General features: G+C 43.5%; 3 protein-coding genes across 12 annotated transcripts in view; 1 reads left to right on the top strand and 2 right to left on the bottom strand.

The window, feature by feature from the left end:
• nle1 (notchless homolog 1 (Drosophila)) overlaps window positions 1–3,953 on the bottom strand; it is a 4,167-nt gene extending 214 nt beyond the window's left edge. Inside the window, exons 1-13 of one of the 2 annotated variants that reach the window (XM_084697889.1) lie at window positions 3,820–3,953; window positions 3,309–3,506; window positions 2,955–3,175; window positions 2,770–2,849; window positions 2,569–2,645; window positions 2,392–2,489; window positions 2,004–2,196; window positions 1,744–1,879; window positions 1,544–1,590; window positions 1,235–1,437; window positions 946–1,105; window positions 698–768; window positions 1–601 (exon numbers count right to left, since the gene is read on the bottom strand). The exon at window positions 1–601 is cut by the window's left edge and continues 214 nt beyond it. In XM_084697889.1, the coding sequence (XP_084554015.1) occupies window positions 589–601; window positions 698–768; window positions 946–1,105; window positions 1,235–1,437; window positions 1,544–1,590; window positions 1,744–1,879; window positions 2,004–2,196; window positions 2,392–2,489; window positions 2,569–2,645; window positions 2,770–2,849; window positions 2,955–3,175; window positions 3,309–3,446 (1,437 nt within the window). In that variant the 5' untranslated portion in view covers window positions 3,447–3,506; window positions 3,820–3,953 and the 3' untranslated portion in view covers window positions 1–588. Of the gene's footprint in view, window positions 602–697; window positions 769–945; window positions 1,106–1,234; window positions 1,438–1,543; window positions 1,591–1,743; window positions 1,880–2,003; window positions 2,197–2,391; window positions 2,490–2,568; window positions 2,646–2,769; window positions 2,850–2,954; window positions 3,176–3,308; window positions 3,507–3,750 lie in introns of both variants that reach the window. The other variant, XM_084697888.1, reaches the window with a different exon arrangement.
• A 5,565-nt stretch (window positions 3,954–9,518) lies between these two features.
• Window positions 9,519–15,427, bottom strand: LOC146288389 (uncharacterized). Of its 8 annotated transcripts, none has more exons than XM_084697895.1 (10): window positions 12,830–15,427; window positions 12,147–12,229; window positions 11,804–11,844; window positions 11,636–11,716; window positions 11,427–11,513; window positions 11,292–11,342; window positions 10,563–11,138; window positions 10,119–10,403; window positions 9,794–9,936; window positions 9,519–9,656 (listed from the first exon to the last, which is right to left on the bottom strand). In XM_084697895.1, exons 3-10 carry the CDS (start codon window positions 11,822–11,824, stop codon window positions 9,602–9,604), a joined length of 1,299 nt encoding a protein of 432 aa, XP_084554021.1. In that variant the 5' UTR covers window positions 11,825–11,844; window positions 12,147–12,229; window positions 12,830–15,427; the 3' UTR covers window positions 9,519–9,601. The 8 variants fall into 8 exon arrangements, with proteins under 8 accessions (XP_084554021.1, XP_084554022.1, XP_084554023.1 ...); XM_084697896.1 differs by having other exon boundaries at window positions 11,804–12,255; window positions 12,830–12,917; window positions 15,180–15,427; XM_084697897.1 differs by having other exon boundaries at window positions 11,804–12,229; window positions 12,830–12,917; window positions 15,180–15,427.
• Window positions 15,428–16,420: 993 nt separating this feature from the next.
• LOC146288388 (acidic mammalian chitinase-like) lies at window positions 16,421–20,489 on the top strand. 2 transcript variants are annotated; one of them, XM_084697887.1, is made up of 12 exons: window positions 16,422–16,978; window positions 17,064–17,090; window positions 17,417–17,621; window positions 17,780–17,836; window positions 17,954–18,119; window positions 18,210–18,334; window positions 18,410–18,533; window positions 18,625–18,807; window positions 18,957–19,073; window positions 19,190–19,322; window positions 19,442–19,542; window positions 19,962–20,489. In XM_084697887.1, the coding sequence occupies exons 1-12, from the start codon at window positions 16,957–16,959 to the stop codon at window positions 20,121–20,123; spliced, it is 1,422 nt and encodes a 473-aa protein (XP_084554013.1). In that variant the 5' UTR covers window positions 16,422–16,956; the 3' UTR covers window positions 20,124–20,489. The 2 variants fall into 2 exon arrangements, with proteins under 2 accessions (XP_084554012.1, XP_084554013.1); XM_084697886.1 differs by having other exon boundaries at window positions 16,421–16,978; window positions 19,442–20,130.
• Window positions 20,490–21,353: the final 864 nt, after the last annotated feature.

The following is a 21,353-nucleotide window of genomic DNA, read 5'->3' as shown; positions in this document are numbered from 1 at the left end:
GAAGGAGATTAAGACCTGTGAGAGCAGGTCAGTGTCGGCTGCATTAGCCCTTCCACCTGCTGTCCTGTCTGCTGTGTCCTAAGGCCAAGCAGAAGGAGGGCACACACATGCTGCTCTTACTTGGATCAGCTCGTGGCTGACCTGTACAGCAGGCCAGACAACCCTCTTCTCCTGCTTCGGCTGAAAGCTTCCCTCTCTTTTCGCCGGTTCTCCTTCCTCACCCTATTTCCGGCCTCCCCCCGTCCCCACCTTTCTTTTCTTTCATACTGTCGTTCCCTCCTTCCTTTCGTTCGGTCCACCCCTCCCATCTCTCTCCTTCCTCCTATCCATTCACCTCTCTATCCTTCTATCCCTCCTTTATCCCTTCCTTCCTCCACTGTCTCGTGCCCCGTGGCCTATAGCCCTCTGACGTATGGTCTTTGTTGACAAACGCTGCGCTGTGGGCCAGTGGGGGATTAGGTCAAGTCTTTGTCTCCCGGCTCCGCCCACGGTGACGCGTGCGAGCAGGCTGACCTTCTGACGTCGGCGGGGCACGTGATTGGTCGGTTGGCTGGTGCAAAGTCGCGGTAGAAGGGCCTGGGAACAGGGTTACCTTCTCCATCTGGAACACACACACACACAGCATAAGACACAGAAAAGAGAGTGGGTGAAGAAAGAAAGCTCAACTGCAGAGGTTGAAAAGGGAGGTCGTACTCACATCCTCAGACATTTGTCCTTCCCTCCGCTGGCTACTCTCTGTCCGTCAGGACTCCAGTCCACAGCAAACACCTGCAGGAGGAACAACATGACCGTGACGAGGAGGTCACCTCTTTAACTCCCCGCTGCCTCTCAAACCTCCTAGTGACTTCTTAAGACCCTCCCCCAAACACACACACACACCACCCGTCACCACCTTCAACTGTCCGCCATTGGGCATTCATCCACCTCCCTCTCCGTCGGTCTCACCTCGTCGGCGTGTCCGGGCAGGTCCATGTTCAGCTTGCCCGTCTTGACGTCCCACACCTTCAGCGTGCTGTCACTGCTGCCGCTCACCAGCAGCCTGCTGTCTGCCGACCACGCCACCTGGTACACGGACCCCACGTGGCCGCGCAGGGACAGCAGGTACCTGCGCGCACACACAAACGGTTAGCGACACCCACCCAGTGGGCAACAGTGGCAAATAAACGACGACGCCGGACAGTGACGCTTCTCTCGTCCGGACAGACTGTGCTAAAGGCCCGGTCCCAGTCCTTACTTGCCCGTGCGGCCGTCCCAGACCTTGATGGACTTGTCAAAGGAGGCCGAGGCGACGAGGCGGGTGTCCGGGGAGAAGAGCACCTCGTTGACCAGGGCGCTGTGGCCCGTCATCCTCGCCAGGGGCTTCTTGTCCTCTGCCGGGTTCCACAGGAACATGGTGAAGTCATCGGAACCCGACACCAGGCGCTCTGGGGTCGAGCCCTAGTGCGCGCGCAGACACACACAGTGGTCAGGGTGTGCTATATCGTGCTAATGAGGCTAGCAGTTAACACACATGTGCACATGCACAGCAGCCAAACACACTTACCCTGACTTTGTTGTACCTCTGCAAGGCTCTTTCCTTCAGTTCCTCCACTGGGAAGATGAAACAGATTTTATGAATAGACATTTTCCACCGGCACCTGTATACCCTCCTACACACTACTTGGCTTATGGTCTGAGGTCAGAAGATGACAGAGCGAGATACAGAGACAGAGGAAATAAAGAGAGAGAGAGAGACAGACTCACGTGATCCAGAGAGGTCTTGAGGGTTGACTGTGGCAGTAGCAGGTTCGAAGGCCCCAGTGCGGAGCACGTAGTCCGTACTGAGGGCCAGGGTGTTCACCCAGTGGGCGTGGCCCTGGAGCGTCCTGCACTGGACACCCTACACACACACATACACACACACCAACCAATCAACCAATCCGTCTACTGGATACAAGCACACATAGATAAATGATACTATCATGTGAAATGGATACCGCAAGTATGCGCACACACACACTTACGTCTTTGGCCCTCCACACTTTGACCGTCCTGTCCTGAGAGGAGGTGTAGAGGAGTCCGTCTCCGCCCCACTTCACGCAGGTGACAGACTGGGTGTGGCCCGTCAGGATCTTCTCACAGCGGCCCAGCACCGCGTCCCACACACGCACAGAGCCGTCCTTGGAACTGCTGGCCAGGTACCGACACTCTGGGTTACTGCCCAGACGAGGAGGAAGGTGGGTGTGCATGTAGGTAACATTTGAGAGGGGCGAAAAGAAACGGGGGTTATTGGGTAGTGTAGAAAACACCACCGGCGAGATGGTGGATTCATGTTGTCGGCTATTCATATCACTTTGTTGCGAGTATGAGACAGATGGGAGTGTTTTGGAGGCAGGAAGGGGATCTACTCACAGGTGCAGTGGCTCCCAGCAGAGCCAGGTGATCCACTTGGTGTGTCCTGTCAGTGTCTTCCCAATCTGCTTCCCAGAGACCGGATCCCACACAAAGATCTACAGAGACAGGCATATTGTAACACACAGTGACCATGTATGACCCCACCGTGTGTGTGTGTGTGTGTGTACACCCCACCTGGCTGTTTTTGCAACCCGAGGCAAGCTTTTTTCCATCAGGTGACCAGGCGATGGTCAGAACCCAGTGGGTGTGGCCTAGACGAGTACAGGATATACTGATTAGCCGAGAAGAAAATACAAGTTTTGCACACAACTCTCTGGACAGCAGCATATCACATGACTACAGATGCTTTATTGGATAAGAGTCACTTAAGCAGACCTCTGGCGGTATGGTGGGGTGTCTCGGTGGTCAAGTCCCAGAAACGCACTGTGGTGTCCCCAGAGCCACTGGCCAAGTACCTGACAGAGGGAAAACGAGAGATATCAACAATCATGGACTGGCCCAGGAGTATGTATTCCTGAGTATGTGTACACACACTCGGTGGACGGGAACCTGGTACTCACTTGCCAGTGGGGCTGAATGAGGTGGATATGACTGCCTCTGTGTGTCCTTGTAGAGAGCTGGTACAGCGGGCCACAGCACGGACTCTGAACACGGCCTGTGGTTGGTACACCACGGGCAGAACTTGTTCCGTCTCGACACACAGAGCATTCACACACACTCCCAGACTAGACACGACCTCCGCTTCCCCGCGTACGAAGAAAGCCAATGGGACGGGCTCCTCCTGTTGCAGAACACAGTCGATTTTTACAAGAACCCTAACTGGCTAATGTTTTAGAAACTCCGCCTTTAGACTGCAGGTCCTGACGACCTGAGAGATAACAACAAGACATATTCCTATTTGAACCGTTGTTTACCTTCTGCAGCAGCGCATTGCACACCAGCTGTAGTTTGTCAGGGGTGATGTCCAGTGGAACGTCAAAGGGGGATCCCAGTGCCTCCCCAGCCTCATCCTGAAACTGGATCAGCAGCCGTTCCACGTCTTCGGTTGTCATGATTTCACTTAGAAGGTTCCCAACTAACACCTAAATGGGTAGCTGGCTGAACCTAGCTCGCTAAAGGAAAGTTTACGGGATGTTAAAAAGGAATATCCTACTCCGTGTTTATTTAACCACCTACTGCTAGCTGGTTAGCTACTAGCTAGGTAGTTAGACAGATAGCAAGAATGACCCCTTCCCATACTACCGCCTGCGTTTGCAAACCCAAAGGAAATCACCAACGGATGTCTTACGCCCACAAAAGTCAATAAGTATTTCTAACAGTTAAGCAACAACGTCCAAACATGTAAACCAAACTTACACACGTGTAGCCTATACCAGTGGCTGCGCAATAGAAAGTACGTCATCAAACAGCGACCTTTCCACAAACCTTTCCTACATGACAAGACGTTGCCATGTGTCTTCTGGGTTGAATTCGTTTTCAACAAACATGGCTGCCACTGGAGAGTTGAAATTTGGAGATTCGAGTCTGTTTTAGAAGACATTGACAGCACATTAACTTTGAAAGAGGAACAGAGAAACGCGATTGAGGCATTTGTCGATCGAAAATATGTTTTTTCCGTCCTTCCTACGGGATCCGATAAAAGTTTAATGTATCCGAAGGTCTACGTTATGGTCATACTACGGTGCTCTGATTAGTTCTAGCTATATCCAATTGAGCGAAGAAGGCATTTTTTTCCTGGTTCGGTTGAAACACACCCCATAATCACAGCCCAATAGAGCAGTATCAGACTCATATTCTGACTAGAATTATGAGTATGACATCGTCAGGCTAGTATATCCCCTTACAATAAAGAAGTATACTTCAAGTTTATATACTTGGTATAAAAAGTATACTATTATCATGTTATTTAAAGTATACTAGCAGTGTACTTATTTATATACTATTTTTGTACTAAGTAAACTGAATTGGCCCACTTTTTAGGTCATTTAGTACACTTTGAAGTACACTTGTAGTGTATTTCAAGGTTCACTTTTGAATACTGTAAAGTAGCCTATGTAGTACACTTTCAGTTCATCAAGTATACTGTATACTTACAAACTATTTACGTATTTACAAACATATTTTTTTGTTGCCATATAACTATAACGTTAGCTTTTTGTTATTATCTTTTTTATGCAGTGGCCTAATTAGGGATGGGCGTGGTTAATCGAATATCCGGATATCCTAAAGTAAGTTAGTATTCGAATACTTTTTTCGAATACTTATGAGCGTAGTTTAATAAAAAAAAAAAAACATTTTATTGAAAAACCGTTGTGTTGTGAATTCTAATAGTTGTGACGTTAGAAAATGATGAAAACCATCAAAAAAGGTAGGCTACGCCTGTATTCTGCTGCGAGTCTCCTTTCATTTCATTTGGCGCTACAAGAAGCATAGTGTCCTGGCTAAGCAGTACCTCGCAGCAACCTCAGGTCCAGCAGTCTTTTCTACGCCGGCCTGCTCGTAAATCGACTCCGTACTCGCCTCTCCCCTGAGCATGTTTACATGCTAATTCTCCTGAATAAAAATGCATATGGCTAATGCAGTTGTGGCTTATTTATTTTCTTACCAGTAGCCATGTAGAGCTAGCGTAATTGGCTGTTTATGTTTGCATTGTGTGGTGGCGCACCGTATCCTATAGGATTCCGGTTCCAAGTTTATATCCAAGTTAATATGCAATAGTTCTCCATGTGGATCTTTCGTTTTTATCGAGGATAGCCTACCCAATGTGTTTAATTTAGTCCAATGTAGCCTACTTTTTATTTCACATAATAATAGGCTAATCGATTCTCCGCCAAATTAAGAGCCTACATCTGAAGACGCAGCGTTTTTTCAAGTTCATTGTCTTTTCGTCATGTTAATAAATTGATCTTTCATTTGTTTTCTTTATTCAACCCTTATTTAATCTAATAGCTTAACAGTCCCAATTATTGCCAGTATGTGTGGTGGTTTATGTGTTTACTGTATGCTTTGCGTCACGTCAGGCTAATTACATAACGGAACCACATTAACAAAATAGATTATCCGGATATTCGAAAATAATTTCGGATACTATTCGAATTGTGAAATCAGTTAAAATCTCCATCCCTAGGCCTAATGCATGTCGACTTACTTTTGTTGTTTCCATATAACTATAATATATGCTTTTTTTCTTTTTTTCCCCTATGCAGTGGCCTAATGAATGTACACCCACATCTGGACTGGCTCACAGACAGAGGGAGTCATCATCACTTCCATCCAGATCCATGGCAGGTTCAGATACTGAGGGAGCTGCCTTAAAGGAGTAAGCAGCTGATGTGCCAAAATGCTGTAAAACGCTATCTGGCAGCGTGTGCTCATAGCAAGCCTCTCCAGACAGCCTCAGACCATAGCGGACATACAGGACGGAGTTTAGGGTCTGCAAGGACATCCGATTTCGAAATTTTGTTTTTGCCCACACTCATCTGACTGAAAACCCTCTCAATTTCAGCATTTGAGTGGGGCAAGGACAAAACAGACACAGCAAACTGGGAAAACTCCTGAAACGGGTTGAGGCCAGCCGCATCCCTAAACTGCCAAACTTCACTCCAAAAGCCCACTGTGTTATGTATTTCATTCCACTTAGACAGATGGATGACACGCCATTGCTGGATAATTTTATCAATGTCTACAGGAGAGTACCCAAGAAGCTTGGTGATTTTTTCAATTTCACCAAAGCTGTTAGCATGCGCCAGAGTTCCCCCAACATTGAAAACCGACATGCCCTGCAGCGTTTCAATATTGTTTGGCAGTCTCTCCCGAAGCTCATTGGTCAGGGAGATGGTGAGGGCTACAGATCTCCTTCTGACGTTGCACTCCTCCTCAGGTGAGAGGTGGAGCTCAGCTGTCTTCGCTTCAAAAAGGTACCCAAGATACGGTTTCTATTGGCTAGCTTGAGTAGCTTGAGTGGGTCTGCTTGTTCTCCCTCTAAAGCCTTCATGACCAACTGTACCTCACCCAGCACTGACTTCAGAAATGTCAAGTACAGCACATTTTGAGGGTCATTGTACATGGAGTACAAAACCTCAGCCATGTAACAGTGCTCGAAACACAATGCGTGAAACCGCTGGTTCAATGGACAGCCAGCGGGTAGCGCACACTTTAGTAATTTGCAAGGGTTTCTCACCACGGTTTATTGTCTCAAATTAGCCCTGTAGGATACTTTGAAGACACTGAAAACCAATTGTAAGTCTCCCTTACTAAGTACTCCACACTGCGGGGGACAGTGTCCTTTGAAGCATGGCTGACAGCAAGCTGCAGAGAGTGACAGACACAGCGGATGAGGACAAGCTCTTTCAGGCCACAATTCTCCCTCAGTACCTTATGCAGCCCATTGTTAACGCCAGTCATAACTGAGGCGTTGTCTGTCCCTATGCCCAGGCGTTTCTCTTTTTTAAGGCCGCATGTCTCTAGCAAAGCCAAAACAGAACGGGCTATAGTTCTGGCATCTCCAGCCTCCAACTCGACAAGCCCCAGAAATGTTGAGGGAAACGTTTTCTTGGTCTGACTGAAGTACCTGATAACCACGCCAAGGTACTTTGATACGCTAACATCAGTGGACTTGTCGAGGAGGAGGCGGAATCGCTGCTCGCCCACATCCGCCACTAATCTCTTCAAAAAATATGATGCCAAAACGCTATTGATCATCTCTGTGCACTTGGTCCGGTGCATACGGAAATGAGTGGCAGCTATTGAATCTGCAAAAGCAGTTTTGCATGCTTCCCCAATGTGGTCGCATGCTAACATCGAACAATGCTCAGCAATAGCCATAGCAATGGTTGACTCAGCCCTTTTACCAGAAGAAATGTTTTTATTTATAACAGGCAACTTGCTTGGTGTGGCACCATAGGGTTTTGCCTTTTGAGCATGCTTTTTAGTTGCCATGTGCTTTCTTACGTCACCTATCTTTGCTTAAAAGTCAGATTTGCAATACAGGCAGTATGCCAGTGTATCATCCCCGACATGTGGCTTCAACCAACCCTTGAATTCAGGGTATGACTCCCACTCCCTCTTATATTTCTGGCTGTAAGCTTTTGACTGAGCCATACAACAATGCAAATAAACTGTAAATACTGCAAATAAACTGTCAATAAACTGCAAAAACGTTGTGTCAGCTTGTGTGTGACTGAGACTGACTGTCTGTGACAGAGTGTGAGGGATATTTGAGTGTGAGACGAAAATACGTGAATATTTAAACAAAAACATATCTACAAATATCGAGTCACCACCAAGCAACTGCCAACTGCTCAAAATCATCGTCTGTAATTGGAGGTAAGCTGCGCACGCGCGATTCGTTTGCAGGCAGTTCTTGCTCAGAGCGGTCACGGTGCGGTCTGGCTGGGACTGTGGGTCTGCTATCGAGTCAGACTGCCTGCGCAGGCGCTGTGTGAGTGGAGAGGAGACAGCGACAGCTCTCGCTGTACTCTCGTGAGATGCTTTTTCAGTGCTTTGTCAACATAGCCTGACGTTGTCATACTCATAATTCTAGTCAGAATATGAGTCTGAAAACTCTGTTGGGCTGTGACTACGGGGCGTGTTTCAACCAAACTCGTAAAGCAAATGCCTCTACGCTCAATTGGATAGACCTACAACCAATCAGAGCAACGTGATATGTTGTTTGTTGAAAACGAATTCAACCCAAGGGCTCTTTCAAGGGTTGTTGATTACGTTACTGTTGATCATTTGTCCATCATCGTATAAAGCCTGCCCTGGCAATTTAATTGGTCCGCCTAGATCCTAGTTTTGTGTAGTTGTTCCCAATACGAGACCCTCCAGACCCAACTTCCCAACCACATTTTTTAGTGGGTGGTGAGAAGTTGCGCTGGCAGCCAGGCTATTGTCAACACAATAATCCACCAAATGACAACAAAAGTCGCTAGATTTGTCGCTAGTTGCTTTTTTGCTAATAAAGTCGCCAGAGGGTCTGGAAAGTCGCCAGATATAGCGACAAAGTCACTAAATTGGCAACACTGCAATTGCAGTTGCGGATTGGGTCATGACCCCTGGGGCCCGTTCTCCGCATAGGCATAATGGTTTTCCGTACGTCGCTTATTACATCTGAGATCAAATGACACATCCAAGATGACATCATCTTGCTAATCATGATCTGGCTAATTCGGTTTTTCGAACACCCATGTTGTTTATAATTTGTATTGCTGGTTTGAGTTATGCGTTGGTCTAAAAGGGGGAATGTATGGTATTGGCTGCTCATAAAAGTAGCATACATAGCACTTAAAAAAGTAAGCATACATTTTCTTTTTTTAAACGCTCCCGAGCAGGTTCAAGCTTACGGACCTGTTGCTATGACAACGAGTCCAGGATGAGCTTCGAAGAACCGAACAATCCAAGATCATGACAAGTCGTCAACGATCAAATCCAGCTATCTGAATTAGCGACGTACGGAGAACGGGCCCCAGTCCTCTGAATAATATTGGAGAATGGAGATGTGTCACGGTCACGTTGGTTGGTTGGTTAGATACAGCATACGTTGTGAGAGCCAAACTGTGACATCAGGAAGTGTTTTGATGCCGAGGGATACAACTTTCGCTGCTGAGGTTCTTGTCTGTGAGGTGATGGCCATATGAGATTGTCCATCAAGTCCACTACGTCAAGTTCACATTGTAACAATATTTGTAGGGTTTTTTCTGTGTATATTTGTGTGTAACCATTCATTATTCTTTCCTCTATCAGACTCCCGGAAGAAAACAGTACTCCTTCTCCACTACAGCAAGCCCACATGAAGCAGTGCAGAAATAATCATCAAGTAGTAACCATCAGAAAGAAATACCAAATGAAACACAAAATGATAAATTTATTGAGAGCAACATTAAGTCAAGCATCTGTGTGTGAGAGAGAGAGACTGAATGTGTGTGTATGTGTGTGTGTGTGTGTGTGTGAGAGAGAGAAAGAGAGAGAAAGAGAGAGTGAATATGTGTGTGTGTGTGTGTGTGTGAGAGAGAAAAAGAGAGAGAGGGTGAATGTATGTGTGTGTGTGTGTGTGTGTGTGTGTGTGTGTGTGTGAGAAAGAGCATGTGTGTGTGTGTGTGAGAGTGTTGTGTAACTGATTACGTAATAAGTGTGTATGTCTACATCTCTGTGTAGTGAAAGACAGAGAGAGAGAGAAAGAGTATGAGTATTCATGCATGATGATTTGTTAAACATCTGAACAACAGCCGCATGTAAGTTTTCTCGACAGCCACTGGAGAAACCTGTCAATCATAAGAAAAAACATCAAATGTAATCAGCCATACCAGTACACATTCTCTCATCCTTACACTGAGGGTCTTACTGTCTTTACCCACATTCTACCACTCCTTCATTTAGCCTTCCTGCTATCTGTCCTCACCTCTTTCCCACATTCTTCTTTTTCTTTTTGATCTCCTCCTTCACATTGTTTCCCTCTGGCTGTTTGTCACTGACTTCCAACACAGTCAGTTGTTTGACATACGTCTTCTCCCCTTTGCCAATGTTCTTCTCCTCCGTCACATCCTGAGAGCAGAACACAAGCTTACATGTACAAATCAATGAGCTGAGAAAAAATTTAACCAATGAAATCATGGTTCTTTTCCATCCTCATTAGTCTGCAATTATTACAGTCAATATTGTGCAAATTGGGATTTATGCTTTAACATCATATCATCATATATTTTCCTATGATGATGATGACTCACCTGCTGAAGCTCTTCCAGTCCTCCTTGGAGCAGCTTCTTTGCATCAGCGCTCAGGTTTTGGATTGGTGGCAGACGAGGGGGGGGTAAATACCCTACAGAAGGCGGAGTCTCAGGCCATGTAGGACTCACAACTCCAACGGTGACATGGTTGAAGGGAGTCAAAGCCCGGGGAAGCTGCTGGTTGGGGAGGAGGGCTTCGGGAGTAGGAGGAGTCAGAGGGGGTGAGTCAGTGGCATCCTCAATAGTGAAGGGGACCACAGGAGTGGTCTCTGTCACAGATAGATCCTGGGGAGACAAGAGAAGACGTCACCTTTTGGCATGTGGGACCTGGGATCTTTCCAATAGTTATTTAGGATGATAATCAACAAACAGTGCCATGCCATACTTTGAATCAAACAAGAGCTGAATAAATGAATACATGCAGTCTCTGTATTGATTACTTACAAATGGTTGGATGGAGGATTTCTGTTCCTGAGAGGGTTGGACCTGTGGTGGGGAACTACACACCTCGGGTGGTTGAACCCTCTCAGTGCAGGCCCTGCAGGCCATGTGCAGCCTCTTAACCTCTCTCTTCCAGTCCTCCAGGCCCGTCAGATTGAATTCAGCTCTGCAGTCGTTCTGGATCACTTGGATCAGCGCATCGAAATCTTGGCTGACCTGTATATACTTATGCGCCTGAATCCTCTGGAGCCTCTTCCCTCTGACGTTATCTACGAGTCTTCTCAGAGACGCACCCATCCGGCCTTGTCCCTGGCTCTTCACACGAGACATCTCTTTGAAGTACTCGTTGGTGTTCAGGATGTCCGCCTTGGTTTTCATAAGGTCCCGTTCCAGGGCAACCAGGGATTTTTGGAACCTTTTCATGGCTCTTGTGGCACTAAGAGTGGCACTAACCCTAACCCTGTTGCGCCTCTTCTCGTCTAGCATGGTGGGGTGCACGTCATTAGTGGCACAAGGCTCGGTCACGGCTCTCACAGAGGAAGGAAGATGGGCCTGGGCTTTGTCATCCATAACATGATTCTAGGGAGACCAAAAGTAAAGTACAATGTGCAGGAACAGGGCAGAGGAAAAAATGTTCAAATGTGAAGATCCATATGGTGAGGGAAAAGCTGATTCAGCACTAACAGAAAGACAGGCCAATTAATTGACCTTTTGTCAAACACATACACATACCAGGGTTTTATCCAGAAGTGGATTCTCCTGGTGGTCACGGTCCTCATCAGACTGTGAGTCGGATTGGAACATATTGTTCACACAGTCTATCTACAAAATGTAATCTACCTTGATACTTTTGATGCACAAACTGACCAGAAAATCTGTCTCGCTGACTGAATGCAGAGAGAGGTCATCGCAATCTACAGTCTGTCGGCGAGTGTTTCCACCACGTTCCAGTTCCTATATTAGAGACACTGTCACTCAGAGGTATTTGACCATGTTTGCTGTTTTACTGTTTAAGTTCACACAAACTCGTATCATATTGTTACATTCATTTCACTTATCACTATGCACAGACTTACCAGAAAATCTTCATCATTAAAGGAATGAAGAGAAAGATGGTCCCAGGTTTTCCAATCCTTAGTTGTCCCATCATCAACTTCCTACAGTAGAGACACAGTCACTCAGAGAGATATTTGACCATGTTTGCTGTTCAAACATTTAAATTCAAGTTGAGATATGGCTCTTACCATTTCTGCGTCGTTCGGCATGTTCGGCTCACAATGATTGGCTGTGAAGAAATTGAGAGACAAAAATTGTAACTTTTGTAATGCTGTTGAGGTTTGTTTTACAGGCCAATTGTTTTACAGGCCATTTGCGGACCGAGTTGTCTCTTTTTAATGATGTTGTTAAAACAAAACACAAAAATAAAACCATGCATCAAAACGTGCTTTAAATGTATTTGATGCGATGATATAGATGGTAACAGCATAATGAAAGTGTGGATCAAATTTAGCATTAAATTATGTTTTGTGTAGGCCTAACATTACAATAAATACGGGAAACGTTCATGTGTAAATAAGAATTACTCACCCAAAATGCACAAAATTGTCTGTAGAGCCTGAGAAAGTCTTCTGAGAAAGCTTACAATAGTCTTCAAGTTACTATTAACCTACCTGTTCAGAAGAAATGTGAAGTATCTCTGTAATGTTTATATACACCATTATGACGTTTTTTATGACGTCACATCATTTGTAGCATTAGGACATACTTTTTATACAGATAGAACGAATGAAATAAATATGTTAATATTCCTCATTAGAAATGTGTATTACACACAACCATGTAGGTCAGATGACTCCAATAAATAATACGCAAACAATGCCCACTATGCAAACTACACAAATAGGCTATGCAATGATTGTTACTTGGCCCATCTGCACTAAACGTTCCGTCATGTAGGACAGATTTGATTTTGAAATCCATACAGCCCATGCAGCAGTCCATTAAATTCGCAACATTTTTCTTGTCTGTATAGTTACCGACCAGAGCCATTAAATTATTATTATTATTAATAAGCTTTATTGATTTATTATCAAAACTTGGTTTAAATGTATTATAATTTTGAATCTGAGAGACATGTACTTAGTTGTACAGCCATGATATTTACGGTAACTGCATAACTAAAGTGTGAATTAAATTTAGCATGAAATTATGTTTTGTGTAATATTACAATAAATAGGGGAAACATTACAGTGTAATTAAGAATTACTCACCAAAAAGCACCAAAGTGTCTGAAGAGCTTGAGAAAATCTTCGGAGAAAGATTACAATATTCTTCAAGTTACTATTCACCTAGCGTTACCTGTTCAGAAGAAATTGTGAAGTAGCTCTGTAATGTTTTATTGAAGAATGATATACACCATTGTGACGTTTTTGTACGCCACATCATGTGTACCATTCGGACATAGGCCTACTTGTATACAGATAGAACGCATCAAATAAATATGTCAATAATCCTCATTAGAAATGTGTAGTACACACAACCATGTAGCTCAGATGACTCCAATAAATAATACACAAACAAACTACACGCACTACATTGAACTCCACGTTCCGTCGACAGATTTTATTTTGCAATGTATACACAGCCAGCAGTCCTTAAATTGTCAAAATCTTTTGTCGTATAGGTACGCCCAGGCATAGCCATTTAATTATTATTACTAGGCTTTTCTTTTATTCATTTTTTTAAGAAAAGTAGTACGACTGCTCACGATTCCCTTGAAAACATTTTAGATAGCTACTTTGCATGACACCATCTCTTGCTAGCTGGCCCGGCCAGCTGCTCCAATCCAAGTGAACTGTTCCTGCTGGAGAAGAGGTTCAGTGCAGGAGAGGAACTGTATCAAGTTGTCGTTTTAAAGGGAGTTATTGTAGCTTGCCAATAAGGGCCGACAATTGTGGGCAAGAAACAGAAGGGTACTGCACATTTTTACCCTTCTATTCCTTACTCAAAAATTGTAATAGCGGTGCGCCTAAGAGATGGCCGCGCCAACGAGAGCTCCGCAAAAACCTAACTTTTTGTTTGTCATTTTAGTGTTCGTTACTTGTTTTGTAAGTTTCACTTATTTAAGCTCAGTATAGATGTAAATATGTTCCGTGTACTTATATATTATGCCAGGTGCTTGCGTTGTCTTGTCTTAAGAATTTCAGTGCCCAGTCTAACCTTGTGTGGTTCTGTGTACCTGACAAATAAAAGACTTGAACTATAATTGTCCTAAACCTTTTTGAAAGTGAAAGACAAAGGTGCAGTGATATCTCAATTTCTTCCAGGGCTCATGTCAAATGTCTTACCTTCAAGGTCAACATATTCACTGAACAGATAGTTGACCATGTCAATACAGGACATGCTACTCTTGCTTATAATGAAACCATGCCCAATCTCAACACCGATCTGTCACAAGTGTAGCAGATACGAGATATGCTCTTTATCTTTAAAACTACTATTCTATATGTGTCGTCACTAGCCAATCGTCACGTTGGACTTTAGGTGAGGATAAACTGGAAGTAGTGAATGTAGTGAGGGCCTGGTGACGAAAAAGACGGTAGTGCAGTTACCTGACTCGGCTGAGTGAAGAGAGTGAGCAGTTAAGTTTAATACTAAACCTAGTTTAAGTTAGCGACACGAATTGCTTTTCTTTTTGCCTTTGGAGTGTCTATCCAGGGGTGCAACTACCCAGTGTCAGAGGGGTATGCAGCAACAATTTTAGCGCCCCCCCCACCCCCCCAAAAAATAAATAGGCTAAGTGTGCCGGACATCATCATGTATAGGCTTTAAATAATAAAGGTTTATTTTAAAGTATATCAGTCACTGTAGGCCTACCATAATTATAAATAATTATATATGTATATATAGCATAGGTATATTCAGGGCTCGACAAATTGTGGCAACCATATTGTGACAGGTGGTAACCTAATCATCACCCCTGGCAACCACATTATTGTAGCCTATTTTTTTTATGTACTTTATTTTCATTACAAATAAATCATCATTGATGGCATTCGAGCTTTGCGGATGTTTAAATTTGCGTTCTGATTTGTTTACTACGTCCCCACTGTCAGACACAGGCTAATTGTTATATTTAAACCCACATGCAGGGTTTTGATACAGAAATGCATTTTTCATTTGCAATGGCAAGATTAGCTTAGCCTATAACAAAACATGTTAAATCATTTCGATTTGGCATTAGAACTTATCAGACTTCGTCTGTAAGCAACCGCATTTTAGCTCACGTTAGCAAACACTAGCTAGTCTTGAAAACAGTCTGTTAACATGAATATTTGCAAGTCTCCAAGTTTGGTAGAAAATCTATGCATGAATGCACACTGTGCATGATTGATAAACCAGAGTTATTGCATTATGTTTTCCAGATTCTTGTCATTTAATGTACCTACATGCTACCTTATATTTCTGGTTTTCAGCTCAGCAACCTCGGTTTTGCATATTCTAAACTAGCCTTAAACCCAAATTTGGCTGCTACGTTCCCAGTGTTAGCAAACGCTAGCCTGTCTGTTAACATGAATATTTGCAAGCCTCCAAGCACAAACGTCACACTTTAAATCCTACCTGTTGCCTTTAACCATCCACTTATTTACTACTACTGTTGCATCCCTTGACATGTCATCTAATTTTCCCTCTTTCTTTTTTCTATTTTTAGCCCCCGACAACTGTTTTGATTTGTCCATCATTTTCCATAGACGGCAACTCAATACTCGTAACTGCTCGCTCAGCGCTCACGGCGCCCCCGCTCCCAGATCTAGATGTCAAAATTCTTTCTTATGAGATAGGGCGCCTACCCTAGCGGTTCTAAAATGTTTTATAACATTGAGAAAATGCAGAAACGCACAACAGCAGCTATAAATAGAAAATACCAAAAAAAGATTGAATATTTTTAAATTTATTAATTTTTACCATTGCTTTGGCGCCCCCATGGTGTGGCGCCCCTATGCGCCGCATATAGCGCATACCCACTTTTTGCGCCCCTGGAACTATACTTTGTAGTAGCGGAAGAATGACGGTCTATTATTAAACTATTTTGTTTCTAATTGTTTTTTATTGATGAAACCATATCAAATATTTGTAGTAACAGTTTTAGAATTAAGCAATAAGCCACAAGAGGCCGTGGTTTACGCTGATTTTAGAACCTGTTCTAAAATCAGCGTAAACCACGGCCTCTTGTAGCCTGGTCCTAACCAGACCCTCGTAAATGTAATTTGATCTCTCCATTGACAAACGTTAACTTCCTTGAAGGCGGATCCTCTGTTGAAGTTTAAAACTATTGTATCCGCCCAGAGCCACTCTGATTTGCCATAACCAATCGCAAGTGTTCGCCTTAGCCAACTCCTTCACCAGTACTGTAAAGGAGCTAGTTGCCATAGCTGGAAAATCAAAATGTTCTCGAACCCCGTGGGGAGGAGGGCCACAACATCATGGCCACCAACAAATAATATACATATCTTGAGTGCTTTATGTACCCATTAATCAACTGTGGTGGTTAACCTGGCATATGGACTTTAACTCCCAGACCTACTACTGAAGCTAAATCCAAATTGAGCGGAAGTACGTAGGAGGGCAGAGCCATGCTAGGCCTCTTGGGGCTATTGTTATATATATCTATGTATATACCTATGTTTGGAATCACACGTCGCGTGTGACACGCTTTACTTCCGCATTCCTCGATAACAATGGAAGTCTATGGAAGTGCTGTATATCTATGGTGCTGTGCTTTTCTCGCCTTTTACGTCATAGAGCATTTTTCATACAGCGTTTTTCTTCTTTTATTAGTCACCATGAATCGAGGAAGGGACATTGCAGCCTTTTTTGTCCCAGTAAATAAAGTTTGAGAAAGATATTAAGGGTGTTGAGAGAGCTGAGGAGCTGGAAGAGGGAGAGCCAGAGCTGTTTGTATGATTTTAATGTAAAGCAAAATTAAAGTATTTAATGTTTAAATATCATTTGTTTCTGCCTGTCAATGCACACTGTAAAATGTGTCTAGAACCACCACTGATGAAACCTGAGTGAAACTCAAGGATTGCATTGAAAGGTTACGCACACACAGTCCGTAAAAATATCCATGATCGTATTGTGGCCTGGAGGATGCAGTTTCAATAGACTAAATGGGCTGGGGTCTGACTAAAACAAGTTCTTCTTCTACAAATCTTGATGACAGATTGGGTTCCTATTGTTGGTACACCCCTTGGTGCCTCCCTTGCAGACCAGCGTCATATCAATTGTCACTGTGTGTGGGTGGGATTGTGACAGCAGAACGCATCCCATTTCCCTTCTTTTCTTATAAATAAGCGATGTTCCCCTCACGCCTCCATTAGTTTCGAACCCACACATTATGAGATTTCTCACTCTAGCAGGTAGGCTATCTCTAATTATTTAGATTGCCATAATTTATGTTTTGTTTGTTTTATTATTGAATGACTTTTGACTTTGTTTTTGAAGGTTTGTTCCTGACCTTGATCCACATAGGTAGGTTTACTCTCTTGCCAAATTACTTTAGCTAGAACTACATCTGTAGTTTTTAACTTGGTGTTGTGTGTTGATCGATTAAGTGTCACAGTCACTCCCCTTGAGTGATGTTTTGAATGGTTGAGCGGTGCAACTAAATCCTGACAATAGTATGTTACAAATATATCTGTAAGCTATCATATACTGTTGCTATGGCAAATATTAGGCAGCATCTTGAATTGAGGCCTACTTTAGGGTGAAATGAGTAAAAAAAATATGATATTGTCAAACAGGTTGTTGCTAAAAATAGCTGTTCCATAATGTTAAGACATTGTTTCTGTGTCTAGGTACTTCCTCTCAACTTGTGTGCTACTTTACCAACTGGTCCCAGTACAGACCTGGTACAGGAAAGTACACGCCTGATAATGTTGACCCACACCTGTGCACACACCTGATTTATGCTTTTTCTGTCATCAACCTGGCTAACGAGCTTGTCACTTACGAATGGAACGACGAGACTTTCTACAAATCCTTCAATGGACTCAAAGACAGGTTGGCATCTTCTTTCACATTCAGAGAATTTAAACTAGGCTCATAATAAGCTGCATTGTGTGGAGTTTGAGTTGTTTATTTTCTTATCACTTAATTGGTTTAGCAAACCAAATGAACCAGACCCAAATCAAAATAATTGTAATTGTTTGGTCCAACAGAAATGCTGGTCTTAAAACACTTCTGGCAGTTGGTGGATGGAACTTCGGCACTCAACAGTGAGAAATGTCACTTTCTCGTTTACATAAATAACAAACAACAATAGGTTCAACTGTTCTACTCCTTTTTAACGTCATTTGTACTTTTTCTATTTTAATGATAACTTTTCCAATTAGATTCACTATGATGGTGTTGACCCCAGCCAACAGACAGAAGTTCATCCAGTCCTCCATCAGCTTCCTGAGGAAACATGGTTTTGATGGTTTGGACCTGGACTGGGAGTACCCTGGAGCTCGAGGGAGCCCCCCAGAAGACAAGCAGAGATTCACACTGCTGTGTCAGGTCTGAAATACAGCAGAATAGAATATTCTATTAGAATAACAAACTAGCTATACATGTAATACAATGTGGCCAATCCTCTTGGTTGTGTAGGAGCTCCTAAAGGCCTATGAGGCAGAGGGCACTATGACTGGACGGCCCAGACTGATGGTCACTGCAGCAGTGGCTGCTGGAAAAGGAACCATTGATGCTGGTTATGAAATAGCAGAAATTGCAAAGTAAGTGTGATTCATCAAAAAATATATACATTTGACTTGAAAGGGCCAGTGAAAAGTGTGATCTTTTTAAAACAGGTGTCTAGACTTCATTAGTGTGATGACCTATGATTTTCACGGCAACTGGGAGGGTGTAACAGGACACAACAGCCCCCTATACCAAGGTCCCCATGACACAGGAGATCTAATCTTCTTTAACACAGTGAGAACCAAGATTTATGTTCATATCTTTTCATGAATGCTTGTTTAATGGAAGAAAAAAAACACTTACTATTTCTCTTTATCTCTCTCAGGATTTTGCCATGAAGTACTGGCGAGACCAAGGAGTCCCTGTGGAAAAGCTGAGAATGGGCTTTGCTACCTACGGACGGACATTTAGCCTTGCTTGTGGAGCCAGTGGTGTTGGAGTCCCAACCAGCGGTCCTGCTGCTGCTGGGACGTTCACCAGGGAGGCTGGCTTCTGGTCCTACTATGAGGTTCACATCAATACCATGTCTTAAGTCACTGGCTCTGGAAATGTTTACTGCTCACAGATACACTTCTCATTAAGAAAACTCTAACTAAAAGGGTGACCCGTTTTTTGGTGAAATATAATAGCAAGTGACCTGACTTCTTTGTGTTTCAGATCTGCACGTTCCTTCCGGGAAGCACTATCCAGTGGATTGATAGCCAGAAGGTTCCCTATGCTACTAAAAGAAATGAGTGGGTGGGATTTGACAACAAAGAGAGCTTTGAGACCAAGGTATTATATGTTGTCCCGTAACAGCAGTATGAAGGGTAAAGTTATACTACAAGTAACCAGAGCTGTACAGTACATTAATCAGTCTTCCCTCCTGTTTTTGCTTATTTTCTCTGAAGGTTCGTTACATGAAAGACAACAAGTTTGGAGGAGCTTTTGTCTGGGCTCTTGACCTTGATGACTTTACTGGACAGTTCTGTGGACAGGGGAACTATCCCCTCATCAGGCATCTCAAGGGACTCCTTGATACTGGTAAAGCACATTCTGTAGAACATTCATATCTTGAACGATGAGCAGAATACTCTTGGTATCTTGAATAATAATAATTTAATAACATTTATAAATACAACTTTTTACAAATGTTTTCATAGGAGTCACTCCACTGCAATCTACAACCACCCTAAAGCCAGAGTCACAGACTCCAGACAAGGCAACTGCTACCAGCAAGCCAGCGGCACAGACTCCAGACAAGGCAACTACTACCAGTAAGCCAGGGACACAGACTCCAGACAAGGAAACTACTACCAGTAAGCCAGGGGCACAGACTTCAGACAAGGAAACTACTACCAGTAAGCCAGGGACACAGACTCCAGACAAGGAAACTACTACCAGTAAGCCAGGGACACAGACTCCAGACAAGGAAACTACTACCACTATGCCAGCGGCACAGACTCCAGACAAGGAAACTACTACCAGTAAGCCAGGGGCACAGACTCCAGACAAGGCATTAAGTGGGGAATTCTGTGTGGGCCGGCTTGGGGGCTGTATCCAAAGCCTGATGCTCCAGGGTCTTTTTACCAATGTGCCAACGACATCACCTGGGTTCAAAACTGCCCGGCTGGCCTTGTCTTTGATGACAGCTGTAAGTGTTGCAATTGGCCTCCAGACAAGGCATTAAGTGGGGAATTCTGTGTGGGCCGGCCTGGTGGGCTGTATCCAAAGCCTGATGCTCCAGGGTCTTTTTACCAATGTGCCAACGACATCACCTGGGTTCAAAACTGCCCGGCTGGCCTTGTCTTTGATGACAGCTGTAAGTGTTGCAATTGGCCTTAAACTTGAACACAATTTACACAATTTTTCAGCCGCAATAGTCAGCATTGTTCTCCCAATCTGTATTTGTCTTATGCTTTTTAAAATTGTTACTTTTGCTACTATTGATTATACAACAGCTTTATTTTTACTTTTTAAGCTTCATATTACTCCTGAATCAATTACGTATTTGTATTTGATTGGCATGCGAATACAATAAAAACAGGCCTAGTTCTTTGCTTCAAAATGGTGATCAATGATCAATACCGTTTCTACAACCATGAATTCAACCAGCCAAACAATGACAGATAATTTTGGTTTGATTGCAGGGGCGCAAAAAGTGGGTATGCGCTATATGCGGCGCATAGGGGCGCCGCACCATGGGGGAGCCAAAGCAATGGTAAAAATTAATAAATTTAAAAATATTCAATCTTTTTTTGGTATTTTCTATTTATAGCTGCTGTTGTGCGTTTCTGCATTTCCTCAATGTTATAAAACATTTTAGAACCGCTAGGGTATGCGCCCATCTCATAAGAAAGAATTTTGACACAGAGGGAGCGGGGGCGCCGTGAGCGCTGAGCGAGCAGTTACGAGTATTGAGTTGCCGTCTATGGAAAATGATGGACAAATCAAAACAGTTGTCGGGGGCTAAAAATAGAAAAAGAAAGAAGGAAAATGAGATGACATGTCAAGGGATGCAACAGTAGTAGTAAATAAGTGGATGGTTAAAGGCAACAGGTAGGATTTAAAGTGTGACGTTTGTGCTTGGAGGCTTGCAAATATTCATGTTAACAGTCTAGCTAGCGTTTGCTAGCAACCGAGGTTGCTGAGCTGAAAACCGGAAAATATAAGGTAGCATGTACAATAAATGACAAGAATCTGGAAAACATGCAATAACTCAGCCATTGCAATTGAAAAATGCATTTCTGTATCAAAACCCTGCATGTGGGAAATATAACAATTAGCCTATGTCTGACAGTGGGGACGTAGTAAACAAATCAGAACGCAAATTTAAACATCCGCAAAGCATATGCTCGAATGCCATCAATGATGATTTATTTGTAATGAAAATAAAGTACATGAAAAAAATTGGCTACAATAATGTGGTTGCCAGGGGTGATGATTAGGTTACCACCTGTCACAATATGGTTGCCACAATTTGTCGAGCCCTGAATATACCTATGCTATATATACATATATAATTATTTATAATTATGGTAGGCCTACAGTGACTGATATACTTTAAAATAAACC

This window comes from Hypomesus nipponensis, chromosome 5, assembly GCF_054491055.1.
Source record: "Hypomesus nipponensis isolate SF chromosome 5, ASM5449105v1, whole genome shotgun sequence".
NCBI lineage: Eukaryota > Metazoa > Chordata > Actinopteri > Osmeriformes > Osmeridae > Hypomesus > Hypomesus nipponensis.
The sequence above is the reverse complement of the archived record's forward strand: the minus strand, read 5'-3'. Positions and strand labels throughout refer to the sequence as shown.

Coding starts and splice junctions, on each gene's coding strand:
- LOC146288388 (XM_084697886.1), top strand. CDS start 16,957: ATGAGATTTCTCACTCTAGCAG. Junction 17,837..17,953: donor TGGAACTTCGGCACTCAACA/GTGAGAAATGTC, acceptor TTTTCCAATTAG/ATTCACTATGATGGTGTTGA. Junction 18,808..18,956: donor GCTTCTGGTCCTACTATGAG/GTTCACATCAAT, acceptor TTTGTGTTTCAG/ATCTGCACGTTCCTTCCGGG.
- LOC146288389 (XM_084697890.1), bottom strand. CDS start 11,824: ATGCCGAACGACGCAGAAATG. Junction 10,404..10,562: donor AATCCTCCATCCAACCATTT/GTAAGTAATCAA, acceptor TTGTCTCCCCAG/GATCTATCTGTGACAGAGAC. Junction 9,937..10,118: donor GACTGGAAGAGCTTCAGCAG/GTGAGTCATCAT, acceptor TTCTGCTCTCAG/GATGTGACGGAGGAGAAGAA.